The sequence below is a fragment of the Heteronotia binoei genome, chromosome 21, assembly GCF_032191835.1.
Source record: "Heteronotia binoei isolate CCM8104 ecotype False Entrance Well chromosome 21, APGP_CSIRO_Hbin_v1, whole genome shotgun sequence".
NCBI lineage: Eukaryota > Metazoa > Chordata > Lepidosauria > Squamata > Gekkonidae > Heteronotia > Heteronotia binoei.
In genome coordinates, this window is record NC_083243.1 from 120,599,337 (window position 1) to 120,616,623 (window position 17,287).

At 43.5% G+C, this 17,287-nt stretch overlaps 1 protein-coding gene across 2 annotated transcripts in view; it reads left to right on the top strand.

Moving 5' to 3' along the window:
* NAV2 (neuron navigator 2) overlaps positions 1 to 17,287 on the top strand; it is a 483,385-nt gene that overhangs the window by 387,103 nt on the left and 78,995 nt on the right. For both annotated transcript variants that reach the window (XM_060262207.1, XM_060262206.1), the window contains one exon: positions 10,329 to 10,467. In XM_060262207.1, coding sequence (XP_060118190.1) covers positions 10,329 to 10,467 — 139 coding nt within the window. The remainder of the gene's footprint in view (positions 1 to 10,328; positions 10,468 to 17,287) is intronic.

Sequence of the window (17,287 nt, forward strand, 5' to 3'; positions counted from 1 at the left end):
TAGGTCTGTGTAATCCTTCAAAACTACAAGCGTTTCTGGGTTCCAGGCTAAATAGCATGTAATGGCCTCTCCGGGATCCTGTTTTCCATCAAATTTGTACACATTAGTGAACCTTCTGTGTCTGGTTACTGAGCACGGGGGATTCCCTGGAGACTCTAAGCGGCTATAACAGTCCAAATTTGCGGCTATGTCCCAAATTGCTCTGTTTGTGCTAAGGTGAGCCTATACTTACTGTAAGCAGCACAAAGTCAAGTCAAGTCAAGTTAGCCTTTATTGGCATAAAATATATAGATGTATATATCAGAACAAATTGGTTTTAAAAAAAGATAAAATGGAACGATTGCATACATATACATCAGGAAAAGCATAAACTATTTCTATGAGATCATCTGATGTGCCTTTAAAACAGAATAAAGAAATTTAGCCACTTTCTCAGTGATGAAGTATCGTTCAAAAGATTATAGCTCTTAAGCGCATCAGAACAATCAACCATGCTAACTAAAAGAGGATGTAAATACTTGTGATGAAGATCTGTATACAAATTACAATAAAGAAGAATATGAGTAACTGACTCCACACAGAGACAACTTGCTTGCTTACAGAGACAGTATCTGACTGAGTAGGCTGTCTTGTTAAATTTGCCATAAAGAATGGCAATGGGCATGGTGTTGCATCTGGCAAGGGAAAAAGCTCTACGCTGCTGTGGCACCTGCAAGACGGATAGATATGAGGCCATTTTCCCAGCACTAAGAGAGATCTCAAAACTCAGTGGGGAACAAGTTTTCTTATCCAGACTGTATAGGTCTTGGCGCTCAGTATCTAGCAACCTGTTTTTAATTTGTTGGACTGCGGTGGTGAAGGACAGCATAGACAATAGTTCTAGGGATAAACCCATTGTTTTTATTTTTCTCCCAATTTGTGCTGACCAATTTGACAAATTAAATTCAGAGAGCATTTGAGAGATATAGCTCCCCGATTCAGAGTTGTAGTGCAAGCGTAGCCAGAATTTGAAGGTCATGAGCCATGCACTAGTAACCATTAAAGACATGCCAGTTTCTAAGCAGATAACTGCATATGGGACACATTATGGCATGCCCAGAATTTTACACAAGAATTTGGATTGGACACGTTCGATAGCACCTTCATAAAATCCAATCCAGATTGGGATGCCATACAGAAATTGTGAAATCACTTTAGCTTTGAATATTTTTATGGCAGCTGGCACAAATTGGTTACTTCTGCCATAAAAAAGCGTGCTATGGCAAATGCACTGATGTTAGCTATCTTCCCTGCTTACTTGCGATTGGTAGACCAAGTCATATTATATTGAAAATAAACACCTAAGTATTTAAAATACTTGACTTGCTCCATCTCTTTACCATCAATAACCCATTTGTAATGTCTCCGCTTTTTTGAGAAAACTAAGATTTTGGACTCCTCATAATTGAGCTGGAGCTTATTACTAGTAAAATACAGAACACAACGGGACAACAGACGTCTTAAGCCCACTCTAGAGCAGGACAACAGCACCCTATCGTCAGCATAAAGTAACAAGGGTACATGTAATGCACCAAGTTTTAGACTATGGCAGTCAGGACCAGACAACTGAATAGCCAGGTCATTAAGGAAGAGATTGAGTAAAAAGGGAGCCAAAATGCAACCCTGTTTGACACCCTTATTGTCAGCAATCTTCGATGTTAGGTTGCCTGCTAATGAGCATTTGATCTGGCAGGTGGTAGAACTGTGTAATCTCTTTAATGAGTCTTTTATCCATGTTTAATTTATCTAGCTTAATCCAGAGGAGGTCCCTGTCAACTTAATCAAATGCGCCTTTTAAATCTAAAAAAGCAACAAATAATTTCTGGTTAATATGCCCAGTGTACTTGTTGACTAGATGGGATAGGGTAATGCAGTGGTCTAAAGTGGTCTTCCCTTTGCAGAAGCCCAACTGTTCAGGGCCTAGAATTTTTTCCTGCAACATCCAGAGATTGCTACTAGATGTTTGGAGTAAAGCTTGCCAATGATGGAGAGTAGGCTTATTGGTCTGTAATTGGCAGGGTTAGTGTGATCACCTTTTTTGTATAGCGGGACCACAAAATAAAATATACTTACCATCATATTCAGTTATCTGTTCAATTGGGGCACAACCTGCAAAGGGAATTATTATGTTTTTACAGACACGTTTTTCCCACAGCTTTTATTTATGTGACAGCATCCTCCCCCCTTGGCTGGCTTGGGAGGGTGGGGCATCTTCCAAAAGGGTCATGAAAGTATCGACTAGGCAAACTTGGTTGGGCAGCACTTGTGTGCTTAAGGAGACCTGTTTTACATTTATCTCAGGCAGAGATATCCTTGTAGCTATAGGGGCAGCAGAATCGCTAGGAGCGGTTGCCTCTGGCGGCTTCCCTTTCCACTCCTTCAACTGGGAACAATAGAAATACTTGAGCCTTGGCTCTGCTCCTCTTCTAGGGATGGCTATTTGATAGATGGCAGGGGTTACCCTTTGGGTGATTTTTACTGGCCCCTGCCATTTAGCAGCCAGAGAGTGTTTTTGTTGGAACAGTTTGCAATACATAACCAGTTGTCCCACTTCCCATTGCTGGGGATTTCGAACCTAGCCCAATCTCTTATCCACTCTCTGTTGGGCAACTCCTAGCTGGCAGGCTACTTGACAGTGAACCTTGCTTAGTTCACTGATCAATGTGCGCACCCATTGATCCGTGACCAAGGCAGGCTCTAGTTCAGAAGGGATTTGTGTGTTTATCCAGAATGCTTATGGCAGCAGCATTTTCCGCCCCATCATAACCAGGTGCGGGGAGAAACCATGTACAGCCTTTGTCCCTCTAAGGGCCATAAGGATGATGGGCAACTTCTCGTCCCAGTCCTTCCCGGTGGATCGCACCATTTTCCTGAGAGCTTCCTTTAAGGTGCGATTTGTTCTCTCTATGGCTCCGGATGACTGCAGGTGTGCAGCAATGTGAAATCTCTGCTTTATTCCCAGAGCTTTACACCATTCTCTGGTAACTTCCCCAATGAAGTGTGAGCCCAGATCTGAGTCAATTACATGCGTGATGCCGAATCTGCTAAAGATGTTAAACAAAACTTTGGCTGTGCTTGCTGCCGTGTTGTTGCGGCAGGGAAACTCCTCGACCCATTTGCTAAATGGATCTATTACAGTCAGGCAGTATTTGTATCCTCGTGGAGTGCTAGGGAGAGGACCAATGAAATCGATTTGGATCCGAGCCCACAGCCCTTTGATGCTGAATGGGGGCTTTTGTGCCACCCGGATCTGCACGTACCATAGCACAGGAGAGGCAATTATTAATCCATTGTTCTACATCCTTCCGCATGCCCGGCCACCATCCAGTTTCTCTTACTCTTTCTAGGGTGGCATCAAATTGAATCAGATCTCCCTGCATCTCAGTAGGAACTATCCAATGAGGATTCCCTTCACTGTCAATGGCCCAATACACCCCTTCCTTCTTTTCTATCATATATCGGCCAGTGGGATCCTTCCCTGCCTCAGCTAGCTGCATAATCATGGGGTCTCCATCCTGGCAGATGGCCAGGTCCAGGTACGGGAAAAATTGGGAAGCTTGCCTTCTAGTGGTAACCGCACAAACCGGGAAGAATTCTTCCACTACCTCTGTGTCCAGGTCTGCATAAGCGGCTGCTTTTGCTAACTCGTCTACCCTGTTGTTCCACTGGCTGGTGGGGGATGAGTCTTTCTAATGTCCCTTGACATGGGTAATCCAGGTTTGGCCGGTCTTGGCTAGAACACGCCCAGCCACACTATGCCATTTGTCTTGGTGTGGTATCTGGTTTCCCCCCTCAATTCACCCCACCGCTCTCAAGCTATCCGGCAAGCCACATGGTGGCGGCTTTGGCCACCCAGTCTGAGTCTGTATATATTGCTAAGGAGATCAATAAGAGCTCAAAGAAAAGGACCCGCCGGAGAGCCTCTATTTCCGCTGCTTATTTGGAGTGAGGACATGCGGAGCCTGGAAGCTCATGTCCGTCTGAGGTTCTAATTGCTCCAAATCCTGTCACTGCTCTCCTCCTACATGCAATGAGGAGCCGTCACAAAACCAACATGTGAAACCCTGCAGCAGTGCTTCCTCTAGGGATGCTCCCCACACTGTAGGCCATGTATTGTTTTTAAGTTCAGGTATAGGGCATTCATGTTCTGCTCGTACAATCATCAGGTCATAAGGAGAGGGCGGTTCCTTTGACTCCTTTTGAAAGTTGACACCTTTGCTTACCAAGGCTATCGTTCACTGTGCAATTCTGCTGTTAGTGACCTGACTGTTCTGAATTTTTCCAGACAGAATATACTTCAATGGGGTGTGTGTGGTCTGCACTATAACCTTTGCTCCCCTGATAAGGAATTCCCAGTGTTCCAGACTCCATACTAGGGCTAAGCATACCTTCTCGCAAGGGGTGAAGCATTTCTCTGGCTGTGACAAATTGCAAGATGCATAAGCCACAACTCTCATAGCCCCATTTTGGTTTTGGCTCAGGGAGGCAGCGATACTTTGCTCAGAGGTGGCCAGTTGAATGTAAAATGGTTTAATCATGTCAGGGTGCACTAACGCAGGGGCTTGTAGAAGGCTTTTCTTGAGATCGGCAAAAGCTACCTGCTGTTCCTTCCCCCATTCCCACTGTGCCTTTTTCTTAAGTAGTGCATAGAGAGGACGGGCCTTATCTGCAAAATTTTCTATGAAGGCATGCGAGAAATTAAATGTTCCTAGCAGAACTGTCAGTGAATGCAAATTGGTGGGGTCAGGGAGCTTTGAGATCACTTCTACCCTTTGTGTATCTGGGGTTCTGCCTTCAGCTCCTAGTGTCAGTCCTAGGTATTTCACTTCAGTTTTTACTAATTGTGCTTTCTCTCAGCTCGCTTTGAAGCCGGTGTCCTGCAATAAGCTCAGTACCTCCTGCATGATTTCACATGTCTTTTCCTGATCGTCTGAATGGATCAGGATATCGCCCACGTAACTGATCACATGGTCATGTGAGGAGGGGCTTAACTTCTCCCACATCTGTACTACATGCGCATGACAGATGCTAGGGCTGGAGTGGAAACCCTGTGGCCTGCGTTTGAAAGAATATTGTTGTCCCCAGAATGTAAAGGCGAATTTGTACCAGCAAGATTCATGGAGCCTAATGGAATGAGATGCATTGGCCAAGTCCAAAATGCTATAATATCTTGACCCTGCCACTATGGCTGCCAGGATCTCATTGTACTTAGCCACTACGGGAGCCACCGTGAGAGTGACGGCATTTAGCGCTCTGTAGTCTGTTGTCATTCTCCATGTTACCCCGTCTGCCTTCAGTACTGGCCACAGCGGCAAGTTACATATAGACTGCATGGGGAGAATTACATCCCACTTCAAAAGACCCTCAATCATTTTCGTGATCCTGGCTTTGGCCTCGGCCGGGTATTTATACTGTTTTTGTGGTGGGGGATCCCTTCCTTCAATCAGTACACAAACATTTTTAACCAAGCCACACTCCACTTTGTCCTTAGTCCAAACATTGGAAAACTCAATAGTCCATGGGTCTGAGGTGAGAGGCGCCAATGGGAATGGTGCCTTAAGGGCGGTGCATCTATGCACAGCATTAATGAGTGGAGGACCGTCTTCCAGCTGCCACATCAGTCCATTAGCTAAATCTACAGTGAGCTTGTTGATTCCCAGAAAAGGCATTCCCAGAATACCAGGCTCTTCCTCGTCCTCACAAGCTTGTATTCTTGTATGCAGTACCTCAACACTAATCGGAATGTTCTCCCAGAACTTGGATGCATGCGAACCTCCAGCAAAACCTGAAAGGGTCACAGGCACATGGGCAGGGTTTCCAGCTACAACAAGATCTGGGTGAAGCACATTTAAAGCAGTGCCGATGTCTACTAGAAGATCTGTGGTTTGAATATTCCCCAGGGTCCCTATGCCTGCTTGTACCATTGATCTTCCACATTCGTCAGGCTTAAAACATGCCACGACTCCGGTGGGAAGAGGATGGGACCCAGAGCACCCCTATTTATACTGACTTAGATCAGAGTACAGCTGCTGAGGAGAGGAAGAAGTGGTAATGGCGGCCACGGGAGCATTCACATGGGCCCGCTGCATACCGGGCATCTTTTCCCATTCCTGCACAGCTGCCAGGAGAACATGGGTGGGCTTCTTATCATATAGGCTCATGTCCTCTCCCATATCCTTGAGCCATCTCCATGCATTATTCGTTATGCGAGAGGTGTCCGGGGTGTATTCTTTTTCACGGAAACCTGTACTTCAACCTTGTTGAGGCAGGGAGGGAGGAGGAGGGGAAGGCAAGGTTACTGCTGGAGCTGCTGAGGGTTGCTGAGGAGCATACATTCCTTCCGGAGGAGGTGCTGGGGCTGAAGGAACATGAAGATTATATAGGTTCGGCTGCTGCATGTATTGACCCTGAATTGGAGGCGGCCCATATCCTCCGTTCTGGTTGGGGTGGCTGTACTGGTTTGCATGAAGGGGAGGGGGAGCTGGCATGTGCGGGGTCGATGGTCCTGATTTGTGGTTTCGCCTAAAGTCCTGGTAGCCTCTATTTTCTCTTTGTTCCTTGTTCCATTCTGCTTGGGCTGGATGAACTCTATTTCTATTTCTTTCATGCCTAGGCCTAGAATGTGGCCCGTTGTTGGCCTGTATGAGCTCAGCCTGCTTTGTCTCTTGTATTCTATGGGAGGGTTTGCACCCTGACACATATCGGATTTTCTCGTTAAGGTCCAGCCTTGTCATTAAATTGTGCTGGATATGCCCCATAGCTGCTCTGGTTTCCTGATCCAGTCCCCTATATGTTACTGCCTTGAAGTCTGGCTGATCAAAATTATATACTCCATTCACAGCCAGGATTCTATTCGCTAGGATGGCTAGCGTTTTCTTCCTGCCTAGGTAGCTGTCTGGACTCTCCCCGGGGCGTTGCTTGTCTTCAAAATACATTGCCATGGCATCCATTCCAGGCCACATTAAGGGAATAACAGCCTGCATCCGTCCTACTTGGTCTCTTGTAGTTAAGTTACATGCATTGACCCCTGCATCAAAAGTAGTAGCATCGGCCCCGTTTATACAGATGCACGCTAGTTGTGTCAGGTCTACCCCTGTAGCCATAGGGTAAGCCAGAGCTACTTTTGTCATCCAGTCTAATCCACTTTCTCTATTAAAGGGGCCCACGGAGTCGGTTATAGCCTTAGCTTCATGTGGTTTCCAAGGGGCATACTCAGTGATTTCCTGAGTGGTGACTCTCCCCTGTCCCACTTGGGTGTTCACTATCTTAGTATGATTGGCCTCAAGGGCACTCCTGCTTCCTCTCTGCTTTCCATGGGAAAACTGGGGGGGGGCCTCATAACTCCTGGGTTTCCAATCAGGATTGAAAGGGGAGATCGCCTGGGCATCTTGGGGGATCACATCTTCTGACATTAGTTTCATTATACACTTAGATGACATATGTTTTGGTTTGATAACTGAAATGAAGGCTGTTTGCCTTTTAAGTTTTTCCTCCAGTTCCTCCTTCTCGGCTTTGCACTTATCGTGATTGACTTTGTCGTAGACATTGATCTTTTTCTGAGCTATGTGTTTTGCCAGCCTCTCTGCATCCTCCAGTTCCCTCTGCAACTCTTCTATGCGTTTCTTAGCAGCTTGTCGTACTTCTGTTGGTGAGCCAGGAGGGTCGAGTTAAGGACTCTCCGCTCCATCTGGTTATTAATTTCAGCGCCTCTGAGTTGCTCCAGCTCCTGTATTAGGGCTGCCCTTTGATCATTAAAATCCGCTTCCAGATCCCTCTGGGTAGCGTCTAGCTGTGCCCCTAGCTTCACATTCTGATCCTGTATCTGGTGTTGTGCGGCCTCAAGTTGGGCATTACAGCTGGACTTGAGCAACTCCATTTCTGAATTCCTTATAGTTAATTCCTTGTCTCTCCTTTCTATTTCGGCCATGTGTTTCTCCTCCTTTAGGGTCATCTCCTTTTCTATCTTGGTAAGCTTGGAATTTAATTCCTCATTTCGTGCAAGTATGCCTGCGATAAAGGAGGTGGCATCCTGGGGTGCAATAAACATTCCCAGGTGGCCAACTCCTGTCTCTTTGACTGCACACCGAGGTGGGTATTTGACCCACACTATATAAGGGTTTGACAGGTGGGGGTTGGTAGTTACCAAAGGGGCTTTGATGTTCCATTGATGGCTATCTTGAATCGCTATGTTGGGAAACTTTGCACATTTCACTAGAGTGATAAGCTTGGAGGGACAACATAATTTGTTACCGGGTTTTGTCTGACACTAGGAAAAAGGGGTTCTTAGTATACAAAGGTACAAAGGTCACTATAATTTCACAGGCAATTCCAAATTGTGTTCTTGGTGGGTAGAAAGTTGGTCTGTGGTTTGAGACTGTGCCCACTACCACAGATAGATTATGGGACCAGGAACAAGCCTCTTGCCCTCTGTTCCCCTTCATTAAATTGACAATACCAATGATATTCCTTACAAAAATTGTAGAGATAAAATGCAACAAACCATTGTAAAGTATGTGCAAAATTAGAAATGCTATTTCAGTAATATCTAATGAAGCAGGGCTGAAATAAAAAGATATTAAATGGTAAATTTAAAGCCATCAATTAGGCACAAGGGCAAGAAAACAAAAGGTCAAAGAGATTTTAAAAGTGCTTGCTAGATGCCTCTATGAAATAATCCTTCTAGATTGAGAAAGTAAAGAAAGAGGAAGTTAATCCTTCACCCACTGGCTCTGCCACAGCTGCCTAAAAGAGGAACTAGAAACTGGCTGGAATAAGCACTAAAATAAGCATTCAGCAAATGTACCTTGGAAAATGTCTCGGGAGCAAGTCAAAGGTGCAAATGCGTTTTTGATGAAGGATATTGCTGCAAGAGTGTTAGCAACATCAATGCCATGTATGGAAAGACCCTCCCTGTCTCCTCATTCTTTTAGTAATATGACGCTTGTAATGATGTATGGGATATGCGGTGGTCCTTTCCTGTAATTGTGCGATTGTTTACTGGAAATGATTGTCTGTGACTATAAAACTGTAGACCTTCCTGAGATCGGGGCTCCCAGATGTGTTTAGACATGAGTCTGATCTGGGGTCTGTGTACATGTTAAATAAATGGCTGTTTCTTCCTGATTTCACCTGTGGCCTCATTTCTGCCTGACCACCAAGGACTAAGGTTGCTGCTACATTTTTCTGGTGCATTGGGCCGGTCGAAAAGGGGGGATTTGGGCCCCACCCTTTGGCCCCCGAACCAGCCTGGGACCGTGGTCAGGCCAGCCTCGGGTCCGGGAAGGAGCTCCCAGCTGATTTCAGTTGCCTGGCCTCTGTCTGCCTCTGCCTGGCCTGGCTGGACGGGTCGCCAAATGGACCACAGAAAGGTATTCAGGAACCAGCCCTAATAAGAAGACCTGCGCAGGTGAGTATGAGAATGGGGCTTAGTAGATAGAACCTCTCCATAAGAGACTGCTTGGCCTCGGCCTGTCTCGAAGGGAAGGAGGGCTTGATCACCCCTCGGCTGCACACTAGTAAAGCTTGCTGAAGAAAGGGGAAGTAGTTCTCCCCGCCAGAGCCCTTGAAGCCGTGCTAGCGTAGTACTGGAACTGGGAAGGGGCTTGTGGTGAGATTGTGTGTGAATGAGACGTGACATTTGCTGAAGGCATGTTAAATAAATGGCTGTTTCTTCCTGATTTCACCTGTGGCCTCGTTTCTGCCTGACCTGACCACCAAGGGCTAAGGTTGCTGCTACACTAACTGAAGTAAAATATGCTAGAACTCGTGAAAATGCATAGATGTAATATATATGCAGGTTTTTTTTTAAAAAAAATGGAATACATGTCCCTTATTTTTGCTCACGTTTTGATGTCTTTGTTAGCGATCTATTGTGTAAAATTAGATTCAGTGAAAACGTGGTTTTTTAATATCTTGAAAACAGTATTAGCAATAGTATGGGAGCTTTTACCCATAGACATTCCCTAAGCTATGCTTCTTGCAGCCATATGAGCTGTTGATCCAGTTGTAACTGGCAGTGTTTCTGAAGGGCTGCAGGCAGAGAATGGCTTTCCCCCCATACTCACTACTGAGTTCCTTCAAACAAAGTTGTTGGAACATGGGATCGTCTGCCACTGAACTGAGCCTTCTAGCCTTTCTGATATGAGAGCTTAGACATCTCTCTTATGTAACCTAAATCAATTAATTAAATATTTTTTTTAAAAAAAAGTTTTCTATTTTCTGGCTCCTTGGTGACTGGAGAAATTACATATTTGGTTAATTAATTTTAAAATATTCTTTAAATCTCCTAGCTGGGATGACAGCAGTTCTGTCAGCAGTGGGATCAGTGACACCATAGATAACCTCAGCACCGATGACATTAACACCAGCTCCTCTATCAGTTCTTATGCAAACACACCTGCATCATCTCGTAAGAATCTGGATTCCCAGGTAAGAGTTCTGTGTTTCAAACATGTCACAATTACTAGGAATGCTGCTGGGAAAGTACATGAACCCATCCATTTTGGTACAAAGGAGAAAAATGGACTTTAAACAGCAGCATTAAATTCATGTGTTTGGTGACTACAGCAGAGTATTAGAGACATGATCAGGAGTGGAATAAGTTAACTGATGGTTTGGTGATTATAAAGTCCTTCAATACACTTATTTATTATATTTATATCCTAATTCTCATGCTATCTCTAAGCAGCTTACAGTAAAATAAAACCAAAAAGGATATATGTAAAGACTTCCTTTGCATAAATGTTCTCAAAGCACAATTTATTTTGAACTCTAGTTCTGAATTATTGCAGAATGTGGGAATTTTCTTTTTTTGATAGAAAGATGATGAATGATGTTAGGGTTCTTTTTCAGTTATAGGAAAATGAATGATAAAAGGAGTGGCATGAAGGATACATCCTTTCAGCTTTTAAAAAAGCCTTTTCCAGACAGATTGTGCATTTTTCAGCCACTTCAAACTGTTGAAAAGCTAGACAATTTCTTGTTAATAATCTGCAAGATTCTATAACAGTTATCCAATGTGGCTCCATTTACATATTTCTGCTTGGATCTAGTACATTTTTAACCGGTTGTTTGTCCATGATCAGGCTATTCCTCCTCCATTTTAATTATGAAATAATCAAAGACTTTCCATTCTATCAAGTAAGATTGTTTGAATAGCCCTGATAGATCAACTCAATGGTCTGTCAAAAACAGAAACAAATAGTCTAGTGTCCTTTTTTTCTGCCAACTAGATGTCCCTAGGAGACACACAAGCAAGGCATAGAAATTTAACCATCCACCTGTTATTGTTTCCTAGCAGCTGACATTCAGCAGCTGAGTTCCATGTAGTCATCATGGCTAACAGCTATTGGGGGATCTGTTTCTTATGAGCTTTTAAAAATGAAAGTAGTGACTTGGGCAGCCAGGCAACCCAAAACCCAGTTAAAAACTAGATCCATCGAAGCATGCCACTATCCTGAAATACAAAGCTGCCATTAGTATTGTATTTGTGCAATCTTATCCTTGGGACATTGTTTATCCATTCACTTACTCTCTTCAATATATGTCTTGCATGCAGTCCAGAGAAAGTTAGGCACTTTATGTCAATTGCTGTGAAATCACATCTGTTGTGAACTGTGTTCTTATGTCCCATTGAGTGTTCCCTCTAAGCTGAGTTAGCATGAGCTAGCGCATAGATTTTTAGTCTCCAGCTCACATATTTTTGTTTTAGCTCAGGAAGGATGACCCCAGAGCACAATAATTTATGCAAAAGCTCACGACTTTAATGCCAGTAGCTCACAAAGTAGAATTTTGCTCACAAGACACTGTAGCTTAGAGGGAACATTGGTCCCATTGATTTAAATGGATTTAAGTGATTTCTATATTTTGCCAAATTTTATCCTCCATCATTCATTCATCATTTTATTTATATCCCACCCTCCCCGCCGAAGCAGGCTCAGGGCAGCTAACTCCTTAAGATTTAATGTTTAATTTACATCTATTTCAGCACTGTGCACATTCTAAGACATTGTACTATTTCTCTGTCCTGAGATCACCAACTTTTCAGCTCTCCCCAGTGTGCTAAGAATTAGGTGCTGAACTTTTAAAAGAATAAGACCGTGCATAAACAATAAGGCCTTACATATGTGGCCCTTCGGGGGGGGGGGGAGATCTTGTCACTTCGGTGCATAGGGTTGCCAGGTCTACTCATCATGATGGAGGGATTTAGGGGGCATTCCAGGAGTGGGCGAGATGCTGCAAGCAACATTCCTGATGCGATGACATCACCTGGAAGTGACATCATTATGTCAGCAATTCTGTAGCAGGTTTTTTGCTTCAAACCATAGAGTTTGCCCCAAAACCGGAGCATTTCCATGTGATGTCCCCAGCATGATGACACTACCTGGAAGTGACATAATTACATCAGGGACATCGCATGATGATGTCACTATTTGGGGGTGGGTTTCCCTGCCAGCCAGCCAGCCATAGGCAGGCTGAAGCCCCCTGGTAGTGCATGCCCTGGTATCATCTAGATTAGATTACGGCAGGACTCTTTAAATGGAGGATGTCACACAGCCCATATCACTTAGTCTCGTTTCATTTACTCTGGCTCCCAATTTGCTTCCTGTCCCCATTCAAGTTTCTGGTATTGACCCTATATGGCTTGGAGCCAGCTTATGTTAAGGACTGCCTACTCCCTTGTGAGAATAACCATCTACTCCTGTCATCTTTGGAGGGCCTGCTTTGGTGGGCTCTGCCATCTGAAGCTAAATAGGTGGTAACCTGAGAAAGGACCTTCTTAACCATGGCACCAAAACTTTGGAACTCCCTCCAGCAATGGGTTAAGATTTGTTTGTTTTGTTTGGCATATCCCCATTAACTCTTACTGGCCCTCACCCCAGCTGTGTTGTTTGTTTATATGTTTTATTGAATTGTATAAATATTGTAAATGTTGTTTTCATATCTGTTTCAACTTTAAAATTTTTATTCAAATTTTCAAAGCTAACACACAAAACAAAGCAACAAAGTAATAAAATAACTGAATGTAAAATAATACATACAGAAAAAGGCAGTACCTGAACAATATCAGACTAGATAATACAATTCAATAGTAACTAAATTCCAAAAACTTCTTAGGCAATATGCAATCTATTGTGTTATGAGAAGCAATATATTGAAAATAAAGAAACCATTTTTCCTCAAAATCTGATTTGTACAATGGATTGTCAGGTATTAGAATTTGAGACACTATTTTATCAGATACAAGTACATCCCAAATTTTAAGAAACCGTTTCTGAACAGTAGGAGCATTCTTCTTTTTCCAGCATTGAGCTATCACAGTTTTAGCTGCTAGTGGTAGAATAGCCACGAAGTTTTGTCTTGACTTAGTAATATTTGTGTTTCCCCAGAAGTTTAGCAATACTGATTCAGGAGCATTGGGAATTGTTGTTGCAGTTATTCATGTTTTAAATATTTTCATGTTTCATGTTCACCACCTTGGGACCTTGATGTAAGGAAGGTGGCTTAAAAATGTTTTAAATAAACCAGTTAACACTTGGCATTAACTAGCAGATGAGTTTTTCCTTCCACACTGGCAGTATATAATGCCCAAGTGCAGACCCGCAAGAAACTTGCATTCCTCCCTGCTTCCTTCCCTCTTCCTTCTCTAACAGTCTTCCTCCTCTTTCTCATTCCCTCCCCTTCTGTCAATCTTCCCCACCTTTTTTCTCTCCCCTCCCCTTATCTGTCAATCTACCCCATCTTTTGCTTCCACCCTTTCCCCATCAGTCTCCCCCTCTCCTTCTATGACAACCCACTCCTGTCTCTGTTTCTCTCCCCAACCCGTTCTTGTCAGTGTTCCCACCCATTTCTTCTTCTCCTTCCACATCACCTTATCTTACTGGTGGTGGCAGCTTTGGTGTCTGGAAGCTGGTGCAGTGGCTGCAATGGCAGCAGTATCCAGCAGTATCTGGGAGCTGCTGTGGTCCCTGAGTGGCTCCCAGACGTTGCTGTGACCAGGCCCAGAGCAGTTTCTAGTGTCTGCCACTGTAGCTGAGCCTGGTGTGGCTCCCAGACTCTGATGTCTTTGAATTTGGAGGAATTTTATTTCCAATGTATTGTTTTTTCTCCTCAAGATTTCAGTGGTTTTTATTTATTTATTTTGTAATCCTGAGAGTTTGCAGAAAAATCTGTTTAGTGTGGCCCTGATCTGCAGATGGGGGCCGCACTTGAGAAGAAACTTTTAATTAAGTGTTTAAGATTATTACATTTTGAGTGGAAATGGATGCTTAATAAAGTGCATTGCAATCTTCCAAGGTGACATGTTGTTACAAGCTATGTGGGGGTTTTTTTTGGGGGGAGGGGGTTGGCAACTTTTAAAAAGGAAAGTGTATTTGATGTCTTAGGTGGCATTTAAGAAGCCTTCAGTATTCCTACCCAGCAGTTCCAAACATAATAAAGAATATGAATCAGTATACAGTTCAGAACCTTTTTCTGCCCTTGGAGATGTTTTCCAATAATATGCACTCTCTTTTATGTTGCTGTGCTCCCCACCCCTGCCCCACCAAGCTAATATATATTTCATCTATAGCTGCTTTAAGGGAACCAAAGTATGTTGTGCTTTCATAAACAGAAGGCAAAGGTGTGCATGTTTTCTGAGATATATTCTTAGTAAATGCTTCTTTGTAGTCAGTTTTGGAAGACAAAACTCGGGCGTGCAACTATTTTAATGACAGTTTTTAATACAGCAGTGAAGTTGCTGCATAGTGTTAAATTGCCTTGAGTACTCTGATGCAAGAATCTTATTACTCTTTGTTTCTTTGCCATAAAGTTCATAGCTGTGGATACATTTAGGGATTTTGCCTCTGGTTGTCTGAGATTTTATGTATGTTTGGAATTGCTAGCACCAGGCTTTGCTCTGAATTTAATGATGTGTGCTAAAGCTCTGAACTATCCTTCATAATGAAAGTTTGAAAAAGCTAAGTGTGCTGCTCCTGTTTTCTCCTCACAAATATGACATTTGGCAGACTAAAAATAACATGACTCAAATTCTGAGTTGAGCCATTACAGGAACGAACTCCTCATTACCACTATCCCCAGTTCTTGAGTTATATACAGCAAAAGCAGTATTGTTTGACACTTGTGATGAATGGAGATTGCAGCTTAATCAAATGTGCTGGGTACTCAAACCTATTCCTCTGCCCTGCCTGAGGCCTCTTCAGTGACCAACACCCCCCCCCCCATGCTGAGAATGCCATGGCAACAGCCCCATGCCTGGTGGCCCACTTTCCCCTGAGTCATGGAGCCATCCTATACAAGGAGACAGACAAGAGCTGGTTGACTGAGCATTCTGGATGATCAAGTGCCAGATTACCAATATTTTACTGTATATCTTCTTTTAAACAGTTATTATCTCCTAATTGTGCACACCATGCATATGCACAAAGAACCTCTCAAAAATATATGCCTGCCATTGTGGAAGTCTACGATCTGCTGTTAACTTTAATTGGCTAAAGGGAGTTTTCACCAAAAGGAGAGAGATTTTATTCTTCAGGCACTTGTTTTTATAAATAAACCTCATTGTGGCATATCACCTGTTACATTCACAGATATTATCATTGAAAAATGAGCAGTCCCTTTGCCAGTGTATGCCTTCCCCTGGGATGGGGCCACCACATCCTCCAGGACCCCCTTTTATGTAGACCTTAGTGAGGGTATCATAATTGGTGGGGGGGAGGGGGTTGACAACACCCTTCAGCCCTCTCTCTCTCCAGCTACCCACATGTCCCTTGAGCATGCAGGGAGAAGCCTTGCTCTTCCTCCCTTGCCTTTCCTGGGCCCAGCTGATAAACTGTTCCATGGAGAGGGCTGGCCTCAGCCTCCTCTAATACACCTACAGCAATGGCTGGAGTCTGGAGAATTACAAGGACCTCTACCAATGACCCTCCTTCTGAGGTTGTCTCTCACCCAGTCTTGGCATGGCCTGCCTCCTTACTAGTCAAACCCCTCAGCCCCGGTGACTCATAGGAGAGCAAGGCTCCTTGTGCTGCTAACTTAGCCTCTCCCTGTCCTGGCTGTGCCTTCCCATCTCCTGGGCTGCATGACCTGAGGTAGCTGCTTGCTGGGCCATAACCCTTGAGTCAGTCAAACATACACAACCTAACCAACTCATGAGGTTATTGTGGGGATAAAATGGAAGAAAGAAGAACAATGTAAGATGCTTTGGGTTCCATTGGGGAGAAAGATAGGTTATAATGAAGTAAATAAATACATTTAAATACAATATTAACTGTGTATTTGAGTTATTTTCAGTCCTTACCAAGCACAAATGTTTTTGAATCCCTTCAGCTACTACTGTGTGTTAGCCAACTTGAGCTGAAATCGATGAGGCTAAATATTTTAAATAAATAAATTATTGTTGTACTAATTTTTAAAAATCCCATCAGAGTGTTAAATTAAATAAGTATGGTGTATTTACATAATAATATTTTCAGCCTTGTTCTGTACTTTGCTTGCAACTCATCAATCTACAGCTAGTGTCTATGAGGCTGTACCATCTGGCTTTCTTCCATAATACGATCCAAAGTCTGTATTCTGAACCCTAATTTAACTAAAATGAGTTATCTAAATTGTGCAAGTGTGCATATATTTGTTCAATTTGCATAATTTTCATGGTTGTGCTTTGAGGTCAAGGTGTCCATGTTGGGACATGATGGGAAAGAGCATAGTGCACAGGAAACCCGTGGAAGGCTTTCCCAGAACAATTTTGTATCTGACTTCCAGCTACATACTCTTTAAAAAAAATCCTAATGGTTAGTGAGTATAGAATGTCCAAGGTTGCACAAGACTTCACTTATATTCTGCCTTTCCCACCAGTGGGAACCCAGAGTGGCTGACAGTGTTCTCCTCTCCTCCATTTTATCCTCGCAACAACCCTTTGATGTAGACTGTGAGGTTGCCTGGGCTGAGAGTGTGTGACTGGTTCAGGGTCACTCAATGAGCTTCCATGGCAGACTGGGGATTCAAACCTTGATCTTCCAGATCCTAGTCTGACACTCTAATCATGACATTGTGCTGGCTATCGAAACGATTGTTGGATATTTGCCACCCTCATTTATTGTTATAGATTGCCATTTTTTTGTTTTATTTATTTCATGATGTTTGCATTTGTTGCCTCTTCCCAAAATAGATAACGGACTTTGGTAACAAACTGAACAAGGGTGCTCTGATCCCTGTGATCCACATGGACAGGCATTCTTAATGTCTTTTG